Below are 19,855 nucleotides of genomic sequence, written 5' to 3'. Positions count from 1 at the left end.
TACAGGAAACGTATAGGTTCAGGGCCCGTCTTCTGCTGTCCACCGTCATATGATAATATAGCGAACAGTGGATGAGAGAGGCGGGTTACCTGGGCCTATTGAAAATTAGTGTGAAATTACACAGGTATCTTAAAGTTTCCTATAAAGGTATATATCCAAATTTCAAATTTGATTTTAATAATGCACCCTAGGGGTATAAAAAAGGAGAACAAAAGAATAGATAACAAAAGAAGTCCCTATTAGAAATATTACATAATCAGAAAGAAATTTTTCTGACAAGGTGTTATGGTTTACAGGTATAAATTATCCATCTATACAGCAAGATTTAGAACATAAACGTAAGACTAAAGAGTGATCACTGAACATGTATGAAATTTAGACACTGTGGTTACATAGTAATATAGCAGACTTAAAAAATATTAAATAATTGGATAGTCCAAAAATTTTTTTTGTTCAATATACGATACCAGGGGATGAGTGGGCTGAACCGTGCACGGTTCAGCACCACTAAACACAGACGGCCGTTTCACCTGAAGGTGGCTTGTTCACTGTGTGAGGTAGTAGTGGAAGACAGTCTATTTAAGGCCAATGTGGGGGAGTGGTCTCCTATTAAGGGCCAATCATATGGGAAGGAATGAAACGTGATGTTCAAGAGGTGACTGTTACATCACTTCCTGTTTAAAAGACCGGAAGTAGTGTCAATTGCGTCATTACAGAAGCCTTATTATGGCTAATAAACCTTTGAATTTGACTAAACAGAAAGTAAATGGAAAGTGGTAAATACTGTGGCCTGGATGCTGGGGCCACGATAGAAGCACTAAATCCGTTACCGGAAGTCCTCGGGTGACCGGGTTTATCTGTAGCGCGTCATTTAGACATTAACGCGTCACTTCCGGTTTCGAAAGTCGGAAGTGGCGCGGGACCCGACGCGTCTAAATTTGGTATACAACTGGGTTATAGTTTAGGTGGGGCTAAGTAGTTGATTAATTGTGTGGGGAAGTAATAGTTTGCAACATGAACGTGGTCTAAATGTTAGGGCCACGATCAGGGCACTTGCTATATTACCGGAAGTCCTAAGGTAACCGGACTGTTCTAAGGCGCGTCACTTATCGTTAGCGCGTCACTTCTGGTTTCGAAAGCCGGAAGTGGCGAGGGAACCGTAGCATATGAGTTTTATATGTGGTCAGGTTAGGGTTTAGAGTTAGGGTAGGGCTGGATATCTGATAAATTGTAAGGGGAAATGAGTGGTTACATATTCTGTAACTTAAATGATAGGGCCGCAGTTAGAGCATTCGTTCCCACTCATCCCCTGGTATCGTATATTGGACAAAAATTTTTTTTTGACTATCTAATTATTTAATATTTTTTAAGTCTGCTATATTACTATGTAACCACAGTGTCTAAATTTCATACATGTTCAGTGATCACTCTTTAGTCTTACGTTTATGTTCTAAATCTTGCTGTATAGATGGATAATTTATACCTGTAAACCATAACACCTTGTCAGAAAAATTTCTTTCTGATTATGTAATATTTCTAATAGGGGCTTCTTTTGTTATCTATTCTTTTGTTCTCCTTTTTTATACCCCTAGGGTGCATTATTAAAATCAAATTTGAAATTTGGATATATACCTTTATAGGAAACTTTAAGATACCTGTGTAATTTCACACTAATTTTCAATAGGCCCAGGTAACCCGCCTCTCTCATCCACTGTTCGCTATATTATCATTTGACGGTGGACAGCAGAAGACGGGCCCTGAACCTATACGTTTCCTGTATCTTGCCTTTTTCAGTACTTTCTCATCCTGATGCCGGCCATTAAATTTCTCTGCAATGCAAAAGTAACAGAGAGACTGTGCATATTAACGGATAGTAGGAGTACCTTTTCTGGTATGTGCCAATAACCAGACACCCTCTCATTCACAATTTATGTGATAATACTGCCATATCTCACTGGTTACGCCCAATCTCGCCAGATCTTGGAAGCTAAGCAGTGAAAAGCCTGATCAGTACCTAGATGGGAGACTGCTAGGGAATATTAGGTGCAGTAGTAAATATCTCTGTTTCCATGTGAAAAGCAGAAGTGTTGGAGCAACCTTTGACCCTTACCGACTTTACATCTTTTTTCATTCGCCCATCTGTTCTTTGACTAATTTGGATATTCTTCTTTCACTGTACATGTTGACTAGTATTTAACAATAGCAGATTATCAGATACCAGGTTACATTATCATAATAGGCACTGGCTATTGGACAAAAAAATTTTTTAATCTAAATTGCCATATCAAATGCCTATGTGTCATATGTCGGAAACCTTTTTTCCTGTTATGTTGAAATTGAATTTCTGATATTTTCATTGCGGGTGTCACTATCACCGTACAATACTTCTAGAATTTGGAGACCTGATACTCCTATTCAACAATTTCTCCCCTTTTTTCATTATTAATAAATGAGAATCTGCTCTTAGATTCAAAAATACAAGCAGAGGAAGGTTAAAAACTCTTTAAAACCTTCTCATTAAGTATTATATGTGTGTGTTTGTTTGTGTACCACAATCTTAATACATTATAATTAAAAGTTACGTTTTATTTCTTAAGCGTGCCCCCAACACAGAGTCTCTCTTTTTTTCTCTGAAATATTGTTAAATTCTGCTAAGTAGCAGAATTTGCAATCCTTGTGAACGCATGCTGGGGGCTGCCCAGTGGCGCACCCAGGGGGGGTTTCAGAGCACTCCACCAAAAAAAAATTATAATTTTTTTTTTCTGCATGAGTATTATTAATGGCTGTCTAGCGTCCTCTGCAGCCTGCTTTCTTCCTGGTGGCACTTGTAAGTGCTTAATAAAAATAAGAATTTACTCACCGGTAATTCTATTTCTCGTAGTCCGTAGTGGATGCTGGGTACTCCGTAAGGACCATGGGTTATAGACGGGCTCCGCAGGAGACTGGGCACTCTTAAAAGAAAGATTAGGTACTATATCTGGTGTGCACTGGCTCCTCCCTCTATGCCCCTCCTCCGGACCTCAGTTAGGGAAACTGTGCCCGGAAGAGCTGACATTACTAGGAAAGGATTTGGAATCCAGGGTAAGACTCATACCAGCCACACCAATCACACCGTACAACTCGTGATAACTATACCCAGTTAACAGTATGAACAATAACTGAGCCTCTCTCAACAGATGGCTCATACAATAACCCTTTAGTTAAGCAATAACTATATACATGTATTGCAGAGAGTCCGCACTTGGGACGGGCTCCCAGCATCCACTACGGACTACGAGAAATAGAATTACCGGTGAGTAAATTCTTATTTTCTCTGACGTCCTAGTGGATGCTGGGCACTCCGTAAGGACCATGGGGATTATACCAAAGCTCCCAAACGGGCGGGAGAGTGCGGATGACTCTGCAGCACCGAATGAGCAAATTCAAGGTCCTCCTCAGCCAGGGTATCAAACTTGTAGAATTTACCACAATCTTAATACATTATAATTAAAAGTTACGTTTTATTTCTCAAGCGTGCCCCAACACAGAGTCTCTCTCTTTTTTCTCTGAAATATTGTTACATGCTATTGACTCTGGGTGCACCACCAACAACAGCAACTCCTTGGATACCGATTTCAGGCATCGCTTATGCACATGCACTGTTGGTCTACAAGGGACAAACTTTATAAGAACCCATTACAAAGATAGCACTTTAGTCCTGTGCGGTACCAAACTAACTCTTTCTCCACTTAGCAGAATTTGCAATCCACCTGAATCATCAGGCCCTTAGGCTGCAAATGCAGAGCGGTCGCATTTTCACCCATGTGTAATGTGTTTGCAGCGCATGTGCAATCTGACAATCGCTCGGTGCGTGCGTTCTCACATTAGCAAATGACAGTCAATCAGGCTCACTGTGTGTGAAGAATTTGGCTTATAAGCTAGGCAACCACTGCATTAAATTGGGGCCCACTTTAAAAAATAAATAAATTTGGCACACGATAAGGGGGAGATATGAGCTTTAGATCAACCCCCCTTCCCCACCCCCATTTCATTTGTGGACTTTTTCTTTTAATTATGTACTGTTTCTGTTATGTATTATTATTATTATTATTATTTTTATTTATTTATTTTTTACTTTAAAATGACATCAGGGCATATGCGCATTGATGTTACAACTTTGGGATCAACCCCCCTCACTTTTGGGACTCTCCACTGGTGATTAGTGCCAGTAGGGAGAAGGTGAGTATGATGTAGGCCATTTGCTGCGGAGAATGAGTGGGACTTGAAATCTGCAGTTGTAAAGTAGTGTTCACGCCAGGCTGTTTTAGCAGGGTGCCACGCCATGCCCGATTTTTTTTAAGGGCAAAGTCCGCCCTGCCCCTTCTGCGGCGCCCTGCTAAAACAGCCTGCTTCATGCCCTGCCAGCGTGTAAAAATGCCGTGTGCATGCGCACAGCATCCATTCATGCTGTGGGAGAGAGCTTGGGGGAAGCCCAGCACCTCCGTAGGTGCTGGTCATGCCCCCAACAGTGACGCCGCCGGCCGCCCACGCCCCTGTAATAACGTCTGTGGGCCGCACCGCCCACTTCAATTACGTTAAATGACCACGCCCCCTATTTTGCGTGCCAATGCCTCCTTTCTGGGTCTGCCCGATTCCTAGAGTGAACACTGGTAAAGTATATGTGGATATTAAGCCCCACTCATCCTCAGCAAAGGCGTTACATCACACAACACTATTTTGACAAATGAATAAGCATGAACTGTTGAAGGTACCTTGTGGACACAGGGCCTGATTCAGATGGAATGGAAGCAGCAGCGATAGCTCTAATATGGTAATGCAGCAGGAGGCGTGGAGGCGTCACACCTCCTGCATACATTACTTATCCGAACTGCATCCATGGACGTTGCATCTTATCATCTGCGACACCATTGGCCGGCTACATGACCCATGGGGTCACGAAAGCCGGCCGCCACAGCTCCAAAAACAGGAAATCTATGTCCTCTGACACCCACAACTGCTTATCAGGCAAAATAGGCAGCCCCCCCTCCCCCCAAAAAAGCAAGGAAAAAATAGATTATATATAAAATCCTGTTCACACCATATTATGCCATACAAAGTCATGCCCCTTAAACCATATTAAATCCCCACATTAATGCCCCAACACCATATTATGCCTCCACAGTTATACCCCTGTCACCATATTATGCCCCCACAGTAATAATGCCCTATGCCACAGTACCTGCTTGTTGTCAGGGGTTATGCTCGTTGTCAGGGGATCCCCTAGCATCCGCCACGGGTCTGCGGTCCTTGTGGGGGCCGCCGTTCATGCCTGCCCCCTTCAAACTATTAAAAATGACCCTCCCAAAATGGTCCCCGCCTCCTATAGCATCTTTAATAACTGTCTTCTCTGAGGCGGTGGCTATTTTGGGAGGGACATTTTTATAGTATTCAATCCGGAATACTATCTGCTGCACTGATATGGCATAATGTCATGATGCCACGCTGCACTGTACAATAAACTTTATTGCACTATCTCTCATTAGTATTTTTTCTACTGTTCTGCATCGTGGGTGGTAGGCGAACGGTTGTTTGCCGTCAGGAAACAGCAGGGCTGTGTCAGTGGCAATATCGGCGGGCGGTATGAGCGCTGCTCATGCACAGTATTGGTCCGACGCTTATTCAAAAGTACTGAGCATCGGTACTTTGCAGCATGTCCCGCTATAATGGTGGGACCTGAATCGGGCCCAGGGTTTATGAACCATAGGAATTGGCAAAGTGGAGCAGCAGTGAAAATGTTTTGTGAAGAAAATTAAGCTGGTTGATACATTCCAAATTTATTATAATTAGGATTATTGGGGTGACAGTCTGGTTAGGGTAAGAACGTAATTGTAATGGTGAGAAATAAGTTTGTGCAGTGTCTTGTATACGATACATGCATATTATGGAAACGTTTATCAGATGTTTCCTATATAGAAGAGGATTTGGAGAAAGATTGGATGTGGAGAACAAAGCACATTTTGGAGGTTAAGGGTTTATTTTCGTGTAGTAACAGCCACCCTTCTGTTGGCTGATGGAAATGTCATTCTCTCAGTTTTTGAAAGATATGAGAATATTCAAGAGGAAATGGCAGAAAGACAGTAACACGCGTCAACACAGATCGTGAAAGATGGGCTGCATAACTTTGTGTCATCAGAGGTGATACGGAATCCCAAAAGTTCACATGCTTCATGTTACAATAATATAATACATGACAATTACCAAACATTAGAGGCATCTGCTTATTTCATTTTTTAGGGAATAAAAATGCCACTTTTATGTTTGCTGAACTTATGCGTAGGAATTGTGATATTTAGTTTCAGCATATTTTTTAGATTCTAGTCCTTTAACTAAAAAAAACAACAACACCAAAAACCTTATTTCAATGTTGAATTAAATGTTGCCATTACTTGGATGAGTTCCACACACCACACTTTATAAGGAAACATTAAAATTATAGCATTCTATCACTATGTGGCTTTTGGATCCAGCTATGGCAAATTAAAATAAATGTACTGGTCTACAATTTCCATCCCTGGATTCCGGACTCTTTCTCATGAATGAATGATTCTCTGAGTTACAGTTTTGAAGATCTTTCTTTAGGTTTCTGGAAAATAGAGACTCCGGCAAATGCTTTCAGCGTATACATACAAAATACAGTACATATCAGTTTGCTTAAAAGATCATTATGTTTTCTAGGATAAGATCAGGTTTTGCTTCACTATATTCTAAAGTATTCATTTTTAAGAAGAACATTGAAAATTACAATATTTTGTTACTTTAACTACTAATTTACACAGAGAAAAGTTTAAAGAAATAACTTCAAAGTATAACCGATAACAGATCTCGCTTGTGTACTGGCCTTACTCTGTATTGTAGTTTTATTAAATCTATATTTTGTGTTTCACTTTTCCTGGATATTCTAGGAATAAGTGTTGATATTGTCCTACAGCTGTTTATTTGCACCTAAGAGAAGGCAAATGTTTTGTGGTCGTGTCCATCATCATGACCTTTCACATTTGTTAATACATGCATTACTGTATACTGTCCTGATATATAGCCTGATTCAGAGATTCTGTAAAGCTGAAGGTTTACGTACATCTCTAATGATGGGTTGCCTGTATAGCACCCATTCTTCATGTGCGCAAAACGTGTCCTGCGTCCTCGCATGGGGTGTGGTTCATAGTGTCGACCACACTTAGGTCAACAGTCACTAGGTCGACCACTATTAGTCGACAGTGATTAGGTCGACACCTAAAGTAGGTTGACACCTAAAATAGGTCGACACAAGCATAAGGTCGACATGAGTTGTTTTTAAAAATGGTGTCGTTTTCTTCGTAGAGTGACCCCCCCACGACCCCAGTAAGTGCACCATGTCCCCTCGCATGGCTCGCTTCGCTCGCCATGCTTTTGACCAGGATCCTCACTTTGCTACCGTTGCGCTCGGCACAGGTTACCGTTCCCAATCATAGTCCATGTGGATCGTAAAGTATGGAAAAGTTTAAAAACAAAAGGAAAAAAAAAAACTGTGAAAAACCCATGTCGACCTAGTACATGTCGACCTAGTGACCATGTTGACCACTAGTGGTCGACCTAATGACTGTCGACCTAAGTGTATTCGACCTAGAGACCGGATACCCTTGCATGCAGGGCTACCTTAGCCGCAGCCTGATTGACAGGCTGCAGGCGCTTGGGGTGGAGCTGGGCAGCGTTCCTATTTTCTGTGATTGGTGTGGCCAGGGTCTGCATTTTCGTACGCAGTGTTCCTGACCCTAGCACCATGCACATTTATAACCTGAGGTTACTCTGATGGCCAATGTTCACGCTAGTGATCCAAAGTTGTGCCTTTGGACGCAGCAGCGGATCACGCGAGCATGCAGGAGGCATCTGTTTATGCAATACTCTTCCTGCTGCTTTTTATTATTTTCGTGCAGCAGCTGCTTCCAAAAACATAAAGCAAAACTGATTTAAAGGTTGGGAAGCATATTTCCACTCACACACATACCACTTGTACTTTTGAAAATATAAGGGTGTTTTCAAGGGAGTTGAGAATGTTAAGGCATAGCATTAGGTACTGTTTAAGGGAGGTGGCATCAAAGGCGTCATCGGATGTGGTGACACCCGATGCACAACATAGGGACCCACCCATGTGCCCCAAAAGAGAGATAACTTGCCCCTTTTTTTATAATCACTCCAGGGGCGTGCCCAACATTCACGGAGATGCGAGACTGCCCCCGGAGACTTCGGCTGCACTGCCGCCTCCTTTTCAATGACATGAGCCTGGTGCCGCAGATAATTCACGTTCATACCTTTTGTCCAATTTAAATCTTGCTTACAATGGGGGTCATTCTGACCCGTTCGCACGCAGTGGTTCTTCGCTGTGGTGCGAACGGGTCGGAAATGCGCATGTGCGGCGGACGCATTGTGCACATGCATTGCTGCCAGGCAACGACGCCGTCAGCGACAAAAAATGTTACAGATGAGGGGGCTGAATTGTTTTTACTCTCCCAGCCCAGGGAACTTCGTCCTCTTCCCACCATGAAGACAACTTTAGATCTATGTTACCAGTGTAAAGTATGTGTAGAAAATATCATAGACTTTGGTACTGATGCCAGAGTATACAAGTGTCCTCATACTGTACATATTTGCTGCTGTTGCTTCAAACAGCCCCTCTTGACACACCCAAGTCCAATGAGACTTTGCTAGCATCAAGCATCTTTTGCTTCCCCCCCCCCGAAAATGCATCTTAGTCACAATGCGATGTGATTTTGAGGCACCAGGAGAGAATGCGGATTCATTTGTTATGTGACACTTGTATATCTGAGTCTCTTGATCTGCATAATAAGTGCTACTATGTGGTGTCCGTGGCTTTTTTCCATGTCAAGTTCCTTTGTACTTAATATACAGACTCACTCACACAAATAATTGTTGCATATCAAATTAATCAGCACAGTCTGCTGGAGCGTCCTTGCATTTTTGGCAAGAAAATACACCAGGTGCTGGCTGAGTTGCACAGGAACTGTCAGCTGACTTGCGCATGGCATCTCCTGGTATGTGGTGTATTGAGGCTGGATGTATGAGGACACATCTGTATTTATTGTCTTTTAAGCAAATGCCGGTGTCATATTTCTGAGGTGCCAAACGTGTGGTGCCTCCCTGGCTCATTAGCCTGAGTGCACTGCACACCCTAGATCCGTTTGCTGATATACAGTATAACTGGATATTCACTATTTTAGACTCGAGCAGCTTGGTTACGTACTTTTTGATTGTGAGCATATGGAAACGTATCTAACCCCCCCCCCCCCCCACTCCCCCACCACTCTGCTCCAAAACGTTTTATATAATTTAATCCTTAAATATTAATTTTTTTTTATGGTTCTTAAAAGTAGTTTAGTTTAAATCTGCTGATTAAGAAATAGCTATTTATCTAGACAATTGGAGTGATTTGAAATTGTCCCTTTTTGGTAGAATTTACGGTTATCAAGACCGTTATATTCTCCAAACTCGCATATCTCCTACAGATGCTTCTATTACAATCACTAGAGCGCATGCCCTTCACTGTACCCAAATGTTCTCAAATTTCATATGGTATGGCCAAAACCCCTGCACTTATCCGAAATAACAAGGGAGCCTAAGCATGCCTCATATACTGGCCTTTGCAAGTTCGGCATTTTTTAGATTTGTATCTGACTGGCTAGTACATACAAATCATTTTATTAACTTTGATCTTGAGAAGTCCCTGTTTCAGATCCTCTTTTCGGGCACATGTATGGCCTGACTTAATATTAACAAAACAAAAAAATGCAGGTGCACACTCTAAGCACTAAGAGCACTGGTAATCAAAATAATTATAATAAACTCTACAATTTAACATGGAGTAAAATTGAGGTTCTTAGCACAATTTTGTCCAAAAATGTGGGCCCATCTGCCTGGTCACTGTGACCTCATCAGGTGGGTCATCCTTAATACTGACATCTTATATAACTTTATCTAGGTCTTAACTATCATAGTGCCCATTCTAATATGTAGACAGCAAACGCAAGGACTTATGCTAATTAAAAAAGCACCTAAGGGCAGGTGGGTGGAGTGGTAGTCCAGGTAGAAAGGTCTCCACCTTCAAGTGCACATACATACACAATTACAGAGTAAAAGGGTAGGGGGCTCTACTGCACGCCCTAATTTTAAACATACAAGGTGCTATCTTGCTTACCTCTACAATTTAACATGAAGTAAAGCTGAAGTTCTTGGCCGAAACTGTGGGCCCACATAAAATGTTACAGTGACCTCATCAGGTGGGTCCCTAACATCCCTAATACTGACATATTAATATTTCCAAGCAGATCATACTTAGACACTGGATTCCTAAATATTCCCCCACCCTATCTGAGTGGAAAGTAGCTCTGCTGGAAGTCCTCTCAAACATTGTATGGCAACCTTTTAACATTGAAAAATGGGTAGTGACATTTAAAACAAGTGGGGAGTATATGCTGAAAGTTTACCAGCGCATGTCCGAATATTATGTTGAAGATGTTTGAAAACACACAATGGTTTCTAGTGCAACAAATTTATTACCAGTTATTTATACAGCGCACACATATTCTGCCGCACTTGACAGATAATATTTTGGCTATTCACCTCAGTCCCTGCCTAGTTGAGCTTACCCTACATGTACATGCAGACAATAACCTGTTTATTTGCACCTGTCCTCTCTCACGCCTTCCGCTCCCATCCCTTCTCTTATCTGACAGCCCCTCCCACCATAATAAGTTGATTGCTTGGCATGATTGTATGACTTTACTTTAAGCCTTTATAGCACTTGCATTATTGACCTTATATCCACCTCATGGTCTGTCTTCCCCATTTTTGTTTTATTTTTTCGATGTTAGGATATTTCTTTCCCCCCCTATGTTTTCTTCATTTGTTCTCTGTTGTTGGTTTTATCTGTGTTTATCCTTTTTATTGTTCCTATACAGTACATTGTTTTTTGCTTGATGTCATTAGAAGAGAATATAGTGCAGCAATTAGTCTATTATAATTTATATCACTGACTGTTGACATCATTTATGTCTTCGATTTGTATTTTTCATGTCACTGTACTATCTATTGCTGCACAATAAACAGAATTTCTTAAAATATAAAAATATCTCTTAGGTCAAAGCACATCAAATGCATGATAAATGTTATAATGTTTACTGCTCGCATATTAGTTGTTCTCAATTTGTTATAAATTGTTTTTATGTTGCAGGCCACGCTGTGGAGTTTGGTGACTCCAAAGCTGTCTTTAGTACACCATGTGGAGATATCATGACTCTGAGTACACCTGTCCCCAATCTAACACAGTTCACCGTGTGCACCTACCTGAAACTAGCATCCTCTAAACCTTGGACTGCTTTCATCTACAAACTGCCCTCTTCCCCAGACAATGTGTATGAAATTGGAGTTTTCGGTGACAGCGGCAGTATGAAAATATGGATGTTTGGTACTGAGATCATCGTGCTTGAGAGCCTAAACTTGCTCACTTGGTATGAGATCTGTATTACATGGGGTGGCAGAAATGAATCCATGGGAGTTTATCTCAATGGTGAGATGAAAGCAGAGGAAAAGCTGGAGAACAACACCATGCTGCATGGAGGTGGCAGTTTGATCCTTGGATGTCCACATAAGATAAATGCTTCTGCATCCTTGGGATTGGTTGGGGATCTGTACATGTTCAGGATGTGGAATACATCAGCAGATTCATGGCTTCAAAGCTGTATTGATGGGAATGTTATCAAGTGGAAGATGGATGACTGGATTTACAGCCCAACAATAATAAAGCAAGATTCATCTTTGCATTGTGGTAAGAAACTTGCACAATGTGATTCTCCTGTTCTTTTGGGTTTTCTTCAGGCATTTCATAAGATTTGTACATTTTTCTGATATAGTCAAACCTCTGCCCTGAAATAATATGGTCATTGTAAAACAGTAGGTTGTAAGAATCTTCTCTCATACCTTCTTGGGTGTTATTTGGTTTAGGGAAAACTCACTCTACCACTACTTTCCATTACAAACACTGTACACCCCATTGTACTTTACTGCACACAATACAGCAAATTGGCTTGGCTATACTCTGAACATTAAGTCATACATTTTTCATACCTCCCAACTGTCCCGATTTTCGTGGGACAGTCCCGTATTTTTGGTCTGTCCCGCTGTCCCTCCCGCGGGCCGCAGTGTCCCGTGATGGGGGCAGTTGGGAGGCTCCTGTCACTCACTGCTCTGGTCAGTTCAGAGCAGAGCAGCGGTGAATAGACACTGTGTGCATGGGCACAGCGTCTATTTCAGTGAGGCAGAGGGACTGGGGGCATGGCCAGGAGCTCGCAGAGCGCTGGCCATGCCCCCACTGTGATGAAAATTGAAGGCGTGGATCGCGATCGCGTCATCCACTTGAGACCACGCCCCTTTTCAATAGACCACACTCCCTTATTAGCGACACGCGGCTGCGCAGCGCAAGGTGTCCCTCCTTCAAGAAAGCAAATGTTGGGAGGTATGCATTTTGTATAAGTAAGTACACTTTACTTGGTATGGTTTTAATTAGTGCCTATAATTATTAATTCACAAATGGAAATATTTTGAGTTGGTCTTGTAGCATGCTGGCATATTCAGGAAGATTAAATAGATTAATGTTCAAAAATATGGGATGCAGTTAGGATCCCAACTGTCAGGATACAGACAGTGGCATCCCGACGGTAAGAATCCTGAAGTAAGTACTGGGGTTAGGCTGCAGGATGGAGGGGGCAGCAGTGGTGTCACAAGGGGGTGCAGAGGGTGACACCAAAGTGCCGTCTCCTGCTCAGTGACAGGAGCTGGGTTGTTACACTGTAACATTACATGCATAAGCCCAGCTTCTGTCACCCTGTAGAAGCCAGCACTGCAGGCATGCCAGTCTCCGGGGGCAGGCCGCATGTCCTGCACTCCCGGAGTGACAAAAATGGGGGCCGGGATGCTTAGCCATGGAACGTCCATGAAACCACGCCCCCTTTGAGGCCGAACTGGGTGCGCTATAGGTTAGTGACGCCTCTGGGGGCAGTTAGGGTTAGGCTAAGAGAGGGGTTGGTTAGGGGTAGTGTTAAAATGCTTACTAGAATCCGTCGGGATTTTGACTATCGAGATGCCGCTGTCAGCATTCTGGCAGTTGGGATGGTGACTGCCGGGATTTTGATACCATCCTCAAAAATCTATATGTTCAAATTGCATCTTTTTGTACATTTTTTATGAAAGTGAGTTTTATCTACATCGCTATAGGAATGAGACGCGCAAGCAGACTTTGCTGATGAAAATGGTATTTGGTATGCCTGTATTCTGTGTGCGACTGCGGCTGTACCGGCAAACAAAATGCTATGTTGAAATTATTTCCTGGAAAATACTGTAACGTATCATTTCATATGCAGATATGGTCACAGTCACACACACAATATAGGCATACATTATATCATTTTAATCAGCAAAGTCTGCTTGTGCATCGTCTTCGCATAGCAATGCAAATAAGACACTTTTTTGGCTCATTCATGCCAGGCATCTCGTGATGCATGGTGCATTGAGGCTTTCTGTATGAGGACACATCTGTATGTACAGAGGGTTCCCAATCTAGGCCAGGTGGAAAAGCCTTATGCATGAAGTAAACAATTTTGCAGTCCCCTGTGTCTGGAGTGGGGGCTCTTGGATGAAGTTGAAGTTAGTGATCACTGTTTTCTCCAGACACATTTTATATGCTTGATTTTAATTTGGACTTATATTAAGATATGCGTAATACTAAATAAGTGTACATCGGTAGTTAGTGTTAATAGGCGACATTATTAGATTTAATGGATACATAATACAGCTGTTGCCACATAAAGGTGATTTAAGAACTACAGTAGATTTAAACATAAAGTCCAAATAATTATTTTAGAACTTGAAATCACGACGCGTATATATATATATATATATATATATATATATATATATATATATATATATATATATATTATAGCAAAAGTAGAAAATCCACTTATACCAGCACACCTGAAGTTAGCAGAAAAAGTTCCTTTTATTGCTAATCCATTATTATCTTGGAAATAAAGTGCATCGTGCAATTCAATGAATAGGCAGTCAATAAACAAAAGAATATTGGTTCCAATGCATGTTACCAGTTAGCAGCTCCACAATGGTGGAGCTGTTAACTGGTAACATGCATTGGAACCAATATTCTTTTGTTTATAATGGATATAAATTGGATATAAATGGATATAACTCTTTTGTGATAATGGATTAACAATAAATGGAACTTTTTCTGCTACTTCAGGTGTGCTGGTATAAGGGGATTTTCAACTTTTGCTATATATTAATTATTTATTACCGTGCACCCACCTATTACAAAGGAAATGTGTGCGATTCAACTTGCTCTGTATGTGTGTGTGTGTGTGTGTATGTGTGTGTGTGTGTGTATGTATGTGTGTATATATATATATATATATATATATATATATATATATATGTGTGTGTGTGTGTGTTATTTTTATTTTATTGTATATATTTATTGAAGATTTCCAGCATTTTACAAAAGGAAATGACATTGTGAAAAAACATAGCAGGTGTATGTGCGTACATATAAAGGCAAGTACTATGGAAGAAATCAATCGCTACCATAAGAATAATATCCAGAGGGCAAAAGTGTCAAACGTCATTAATAATGGGAGATGACATATATCATGAAATTTTGGTTATTAATAAAACATTTTGAACAATGAAACTGAGTCAAGTGTGACAATCAAAGAAAGGCAAGTTGTTACAACAACAGACCCGCCAACATAATATAGTCAAAACCAAACAAACACAAGTCAAAAACAATAAAGAGAAGTGAGGGAGGGGGAGACATTCTGACCTAAAGTATTTGTTTGCGTAGACGACGTGGAAATACGAATTGGGTAAAAAGGACTGAGTAATATTAAAGAACATCTAGCATCGAGGCAGTAGATGGCCCAAGGTAGGCGAGAATCTGCTATAGCGTAGTGGAACTCTACAATCATATAACATTGACAGCATGCATATTAATAGGGTACATCAGAAGTGGGAAAGAGTCCCCATGAGAACATAGTACCAATTTGCAATTGCTGTGAATAGGGTCTAGTAGCAATATATGGTCCCCATTTTCTATAAAACTTCGGACCCCCTTCCTCTGCATTTGGTAAAGTTGAAAACCGATCAAAGTATAATTTTTTAATTAGTAAACCATGTACCGTAGAGAGGGAGGGAGAAGATTTGGAGGTCCATGACTGTAAGATAACCTTTTTGGCAACTGTCACAAGAATTGTGAAAAAGGGGAGTAAAGGGCGGTGTGACTGGGGAATCTGCCAATTATCAAAATATACAAACAGAAGGGGAACAGGCTCCAGGGGAACTTTGAGGGAGAAGGATACATTTATAAATACAAGTATTTTGTTCCAGAAACGTACATATCTACACGACCAGAAATTATGAAACAGAGTAGCTGATGAGTGCGAACATTTCAAACCTAATCCAGATTCATCAGGCACATAGAAGCTTCTTTGTTTTTGATAAATGTAAGCCCTGTAAGTGGCTTTGAAATTGACCTATTGATCTAACCATTCGCATTATCAAAATATTTAAACAGTGTGTTATCCAATGATAAGGTAGGTATATTTTTCTGACACATTGGGCGATCTATTGCCACGCAACCAATATCTGAGATTCTATAAGCAAACTATAAAGATTTCTAGCCTTAAAAGAGGACCTGGATAAACAATTAAACAAAGGTGACAGAGGATCTGAGATTATTGAGTCAGCTCTCAATGGAGATAATGAGTTAACGTAATGTCTGATCTGCAGGTAGGTGAAGAAGTATTGATGGGAGAGATCATAAGTGTCCTTCAAAATCTGAAAAGATAGTATCATACCTCCCGGGTCAAATACTTGTGTCACTTTTCTGAGACCATTATGTTGAAGTTAATATAGAAAAGAGTTCTCTAAGCTAGGTGTGAACATAGGGTTGCCCCACAGGGGTAACCAGGCCGAATAGGTTGGGTCTCGATGGAGGGATTTATTTACTACCCACCATGTGTCATAGGTATCTTTGAGAAAAGTATAGTGGCAAAGGTTTGCTGGAAGGTGGGATTTAGGGGTGTGTAACAGCGCACTAGGCGCATAGGGATAAAATAAGGCGCAATCAACATTGTACATTGTAAAACACTACTCACCATGAACCAATCTGTAATATATCAGAAGAGGAGTGCTCAGGAATATTATAAGGGATTTGGAAAACCCAATCCACCCACACGTCTGGGTAGTTGGAGTCTAATCTTCAAAATTCTGGGTTTTTTGGTTTGCCAAATAAACTTCCTAAACAATTTTGTGGCTTCAGTAAAAAGAAATGATGGAAAGGAATAAAATGCGCTTAAGATAAAAGCAGCCCACAGTCAGTGGATAAGGTAACACCAAAACCTTAAACACAAAATACACACAGAAAATCACACCACTGTTTACAATAGGCGCTTACTGACAAAAAAAGGAATCATTTTTTCTCTCCTTAATAACCTTCCTGAATTTAAAGTTCCTTAAATAAAAGAAACCCACAAGATAGAACAGATGGTATTCTTCTATTAAGTCACGGCAAATTCCGGAAGTCACAGCAAATCGGAGCAAATATCATCAGCTGCAGCAGTCGGACTTTCAAAAAAACATGGATAAACTGGATTACTATCTGTGTATCGTGTGCACAATGTTTTAGTTGGTTAGAATTCCATGTCTGGTATTAGGTTTTAGGTATGGAATCTCTGCCTAATTGGTGGGGGTTTAAATAATGGTATTTGTTGCATGTCTCCTCATACCTTGAAAAAGATACCCTGTGTGGTATCGAAACACGTTGGTGAGGAGGCCATGGGGATTTCTTTTGGACCTACACCGGTGTGCAGAACATCTGTCCAGGGATGCCTGTGGTTTATTCACACTTGCGATTTTGGTCTACCCTGTTTGTAGACTAACATCTTTGGTGAGAGTCCAATCTAAACCCAAATTGTGTTTTATTGTTTTAAAATGTTTTTTTTATGTAAATAAATACAGTATTATACTATGCGGAGTTTTTCTCCCAGTCTTTTCTAAATATGGAGGTTTATGGGAAAGGCTAAGAGACTGCATGACTGGCATCTGTCCGCTCTATATGGCTGCTTGTTTGTCTACATTCGAGTAGACCACCTTTTCTGGTAGGAGTCAGATACCGTCTCCCCCAATTCTTACTTAATAGAATAATACCATCTGCACTATTTTGTGTGTTTCAGTTATACTCAAAAGGGAAAGAGTGATGATGGGCAACATTTGCATTATATAGGTGAGTTTTGGTAATATCATGGACCTAGTGACCTCCACTCTACCCAAAAGAGAAAGAGACAGGTTTTGCCAATTATCCAGTGATTTTGCTAAGGCAAGTAGGACCAGTGTGTAATTAAGTTTATGCAAAAGTGAAATCTTGTGAGGAACATTAATACCTAGATATTTTAAATGCGTTGGCATTATTTTGATAGCGTCCAGTTGGTCTCTCTGCGGAAGAGAAGGGGGAGGGCCTTTAAGGATCAACATTTCAGATTTGTTAACGTTGATTTTATATCCTGAAAACCTACTGAATTGATTTATGATATCAAATGCTATAGGAATGGAGTGACTTGGGTTAGATAAAAACAGTAACATATCGTCTGTGACTAAAGCAAGACGGAGATCAATATTCCCAATTTGAATACCTTGATTATAAGGAGGAGTGCCTCAAGGCAATAGCCAAGGGCTCTAAGGCCACGGCAAATAGGAGGGGCGAATGTGGGTAACACTGCCTGGTACCCCTCAGTATGGGGAAGCCATCAGAAAGCAAGCCATTGCATATTATTTTAGCAGAATGGGCAGTATACAACATGCAGAGGAATGAGATGAATTGCATGGGGAATCCAAAGCGTGACATGGAATCATATACTGTAAGTGGTCCCAGTGCACCATGTCAAATGCTTTCTCAGCATCCAAAGAAAGTATAGCCCTTGGCGTGTTTGACATGGTACACTGGGAGTCCTCTACCACTACAAGGACCCTGCGTATGTTCACAACTGGGTTCCTACCCATTATGAAACAAGTTTGATCCCGATGTATCGCTGTGGGTAAAATCAGTTTCAAACGGACAGCTAACATTCTTGTTAAGAGTTTATAATCTAAATTAAGAAGGGAAATAGGGCGGTAGGAACCGGGATCAGACAGGTCCCTCCCCGGTTTGGGTAGTACACGCAGTATTGCAGAATTGAAATACTGTATGTTGGCATCTTTCTGGAGGAAAGTATGGTATTAAAGACCTTGTGAGTATCTGTGAAATTTTCGTGGAGAGTAGCTTATAATAGACATAAAACCGTCCGGGCCGGGAGCCTTGCCCGCTTTGAGGCCTGAAATTGCTCTTGTGACTTCATGCTCTGTAATGGGGGCAGTTAAATAGTTACTGTGGTCAGCAGATATCTATGGGATGGGAAGACCAGCCCAAAAGGCAGAGGTATCGCATAAGGGCGAAGGGGGGTGGAATATAATGCTGTATAGTAAGTAGTAAGTATAGATGCAATTTGTGCGTTAGAGGTGGGCAGAGCGCCATCAGGCTTCTTTAATGGATGAATGGTGGCCGGGGAACATTGACCTCTCAATAAGTTAGTTAATAATGTACTAGCTTTGTTCCCAAACCTATGGAACCAATATGCCCTGTAAAGTGTATAGGGTGCCTCCATTTTGAAAAAAAAGCCCATCAAATAAAGGGGGTCATTCAGACCTGATCGCATGCTAGCTTTTTGTGCAGCCCTGCGATCAGGTCAGAACTGCGCATGCACCACAATGCGCAGGCGCGTTGCACAGTGACGGGCATCGCCGGATGAACGAAGAAAGCAATTGCACCGGCGAATGCAAGAAGATTGACAGGAAGAGCCGTTTGTAGGTGTCAACTGACCGTTTTCTAGGAGGGTAAGGAGAAACACGGCGTTTCCAGACGTTTGAAGAGAGGGTTCCTGACGTCCGCTCCAGGCGAGATCATCGCACTGGAAGAGTAAGTCCTGAGCTGTGCAGAGACTGCACAAACTTTTGTTTGTTAAACTCTCTGCACATGCATTCGCACTCCTGCACAGCGATTACCCCCTCCCCCTGTAGGTGGCAACTACCTGGTTGCAGCAGTGCAAAAATCACCTGCTTGCGACCAGGTCTGAATGACCCCCAAAGTCTTAGCTATGCTGTAAGATTGTTTATTAGTACGAGTGGAGGCTGCCTTATAGTAATGAAAAGCATCCGTTAACTTACTCTGGGCATGTATATATTCTTCATGAAATTTCTTCGTAGAGGAGGCAGTGAGCGATATAATATGGCCTCGAATAGTGGCTTTGGAGGATTGCAAATTGAGCAATGGGTTGTTCGTACAAAAAGCAGCATTATGGTGGTGAATATCCTCCCAAGAAGTATTGCTAGATTGTCTAAGTGCCTGGGAACTGGCTACAATAGAGGGGCAACTCCAAGATATGACTTGGCTTTTTTCTTGCGCTATACACAATTCCAGCCAGACCACAGTGTGGTCAGAAAGGGAGATTGGTTCAATTTCAACTTTGGGTATATAGGGCAAAAGGGAGTGCGAAGCTAAAATGTAGTCAATACGGGACATAGTGCCTCATGCCGCCGAAAGACAAGTGAACTATCTATCAATTGGGTGTAACACCTTCCAAATATCCAAGAGGTGTAATTGCTTTGCCAACACTGGGACTCCAAATTTGGGAGGTTTTCCACCTCGTTCTTTAGGAATTTGTTTATCAAG

At 41.4% G+C, this 19,855-nt stretch overlaps 1 protein-coding gene and 1 pseudogene across 3 annotated transcripts in view; both read left to right on the top strand.

The window, feature by feature from the left end:
• The window catches only part of ADGRG2 (adhesion G protein-coupled receptor G2), a 267,587-nt gene that overhangs the window by 45,064 nt on the left and 202,668 nt on the right, over positions 1-19,855 (top strand). For all 3 annotated transcript variants that reach the window (XM_063955727.1, XM_063955726.1, XM_063955728.1), the window contains exon 3: positions 11,261-11,854. In XM_063955727.1, the coding sequence (XP_063811797.1) occupies positions 11,261-11,854 (594 nt within the window). The remainder of the gene's footprint in view (positions 1-11,260; positions 11,855-19,855) is intronic.
• Positions 1,937-2,055, top strand: LOC135051796 (5S ribosomal RNA; annotated as a pseudogene).

This window comes from Pseudophryne corroboree, chromosome 2, assembly GCF_028390025.1.
Source record: "Pseudophryne corroboree isolate aPseCor3 chromosome 2, aPseCor3.hap2, whole genome shotgun sequence".
In the NCBI taxonomy this organism is placed as follows: Eukaryota; Metazoa; Chordata; class Amphibia; order Anura; family Myobatrachidae; genus Pseudophryne; species Pseudophryne corroboree.
The sequence above is the reverse complement of the archived record's forward strand: the minus strand, read 5'-3'. Positions and strand labels throughout refer to the sequence as shown.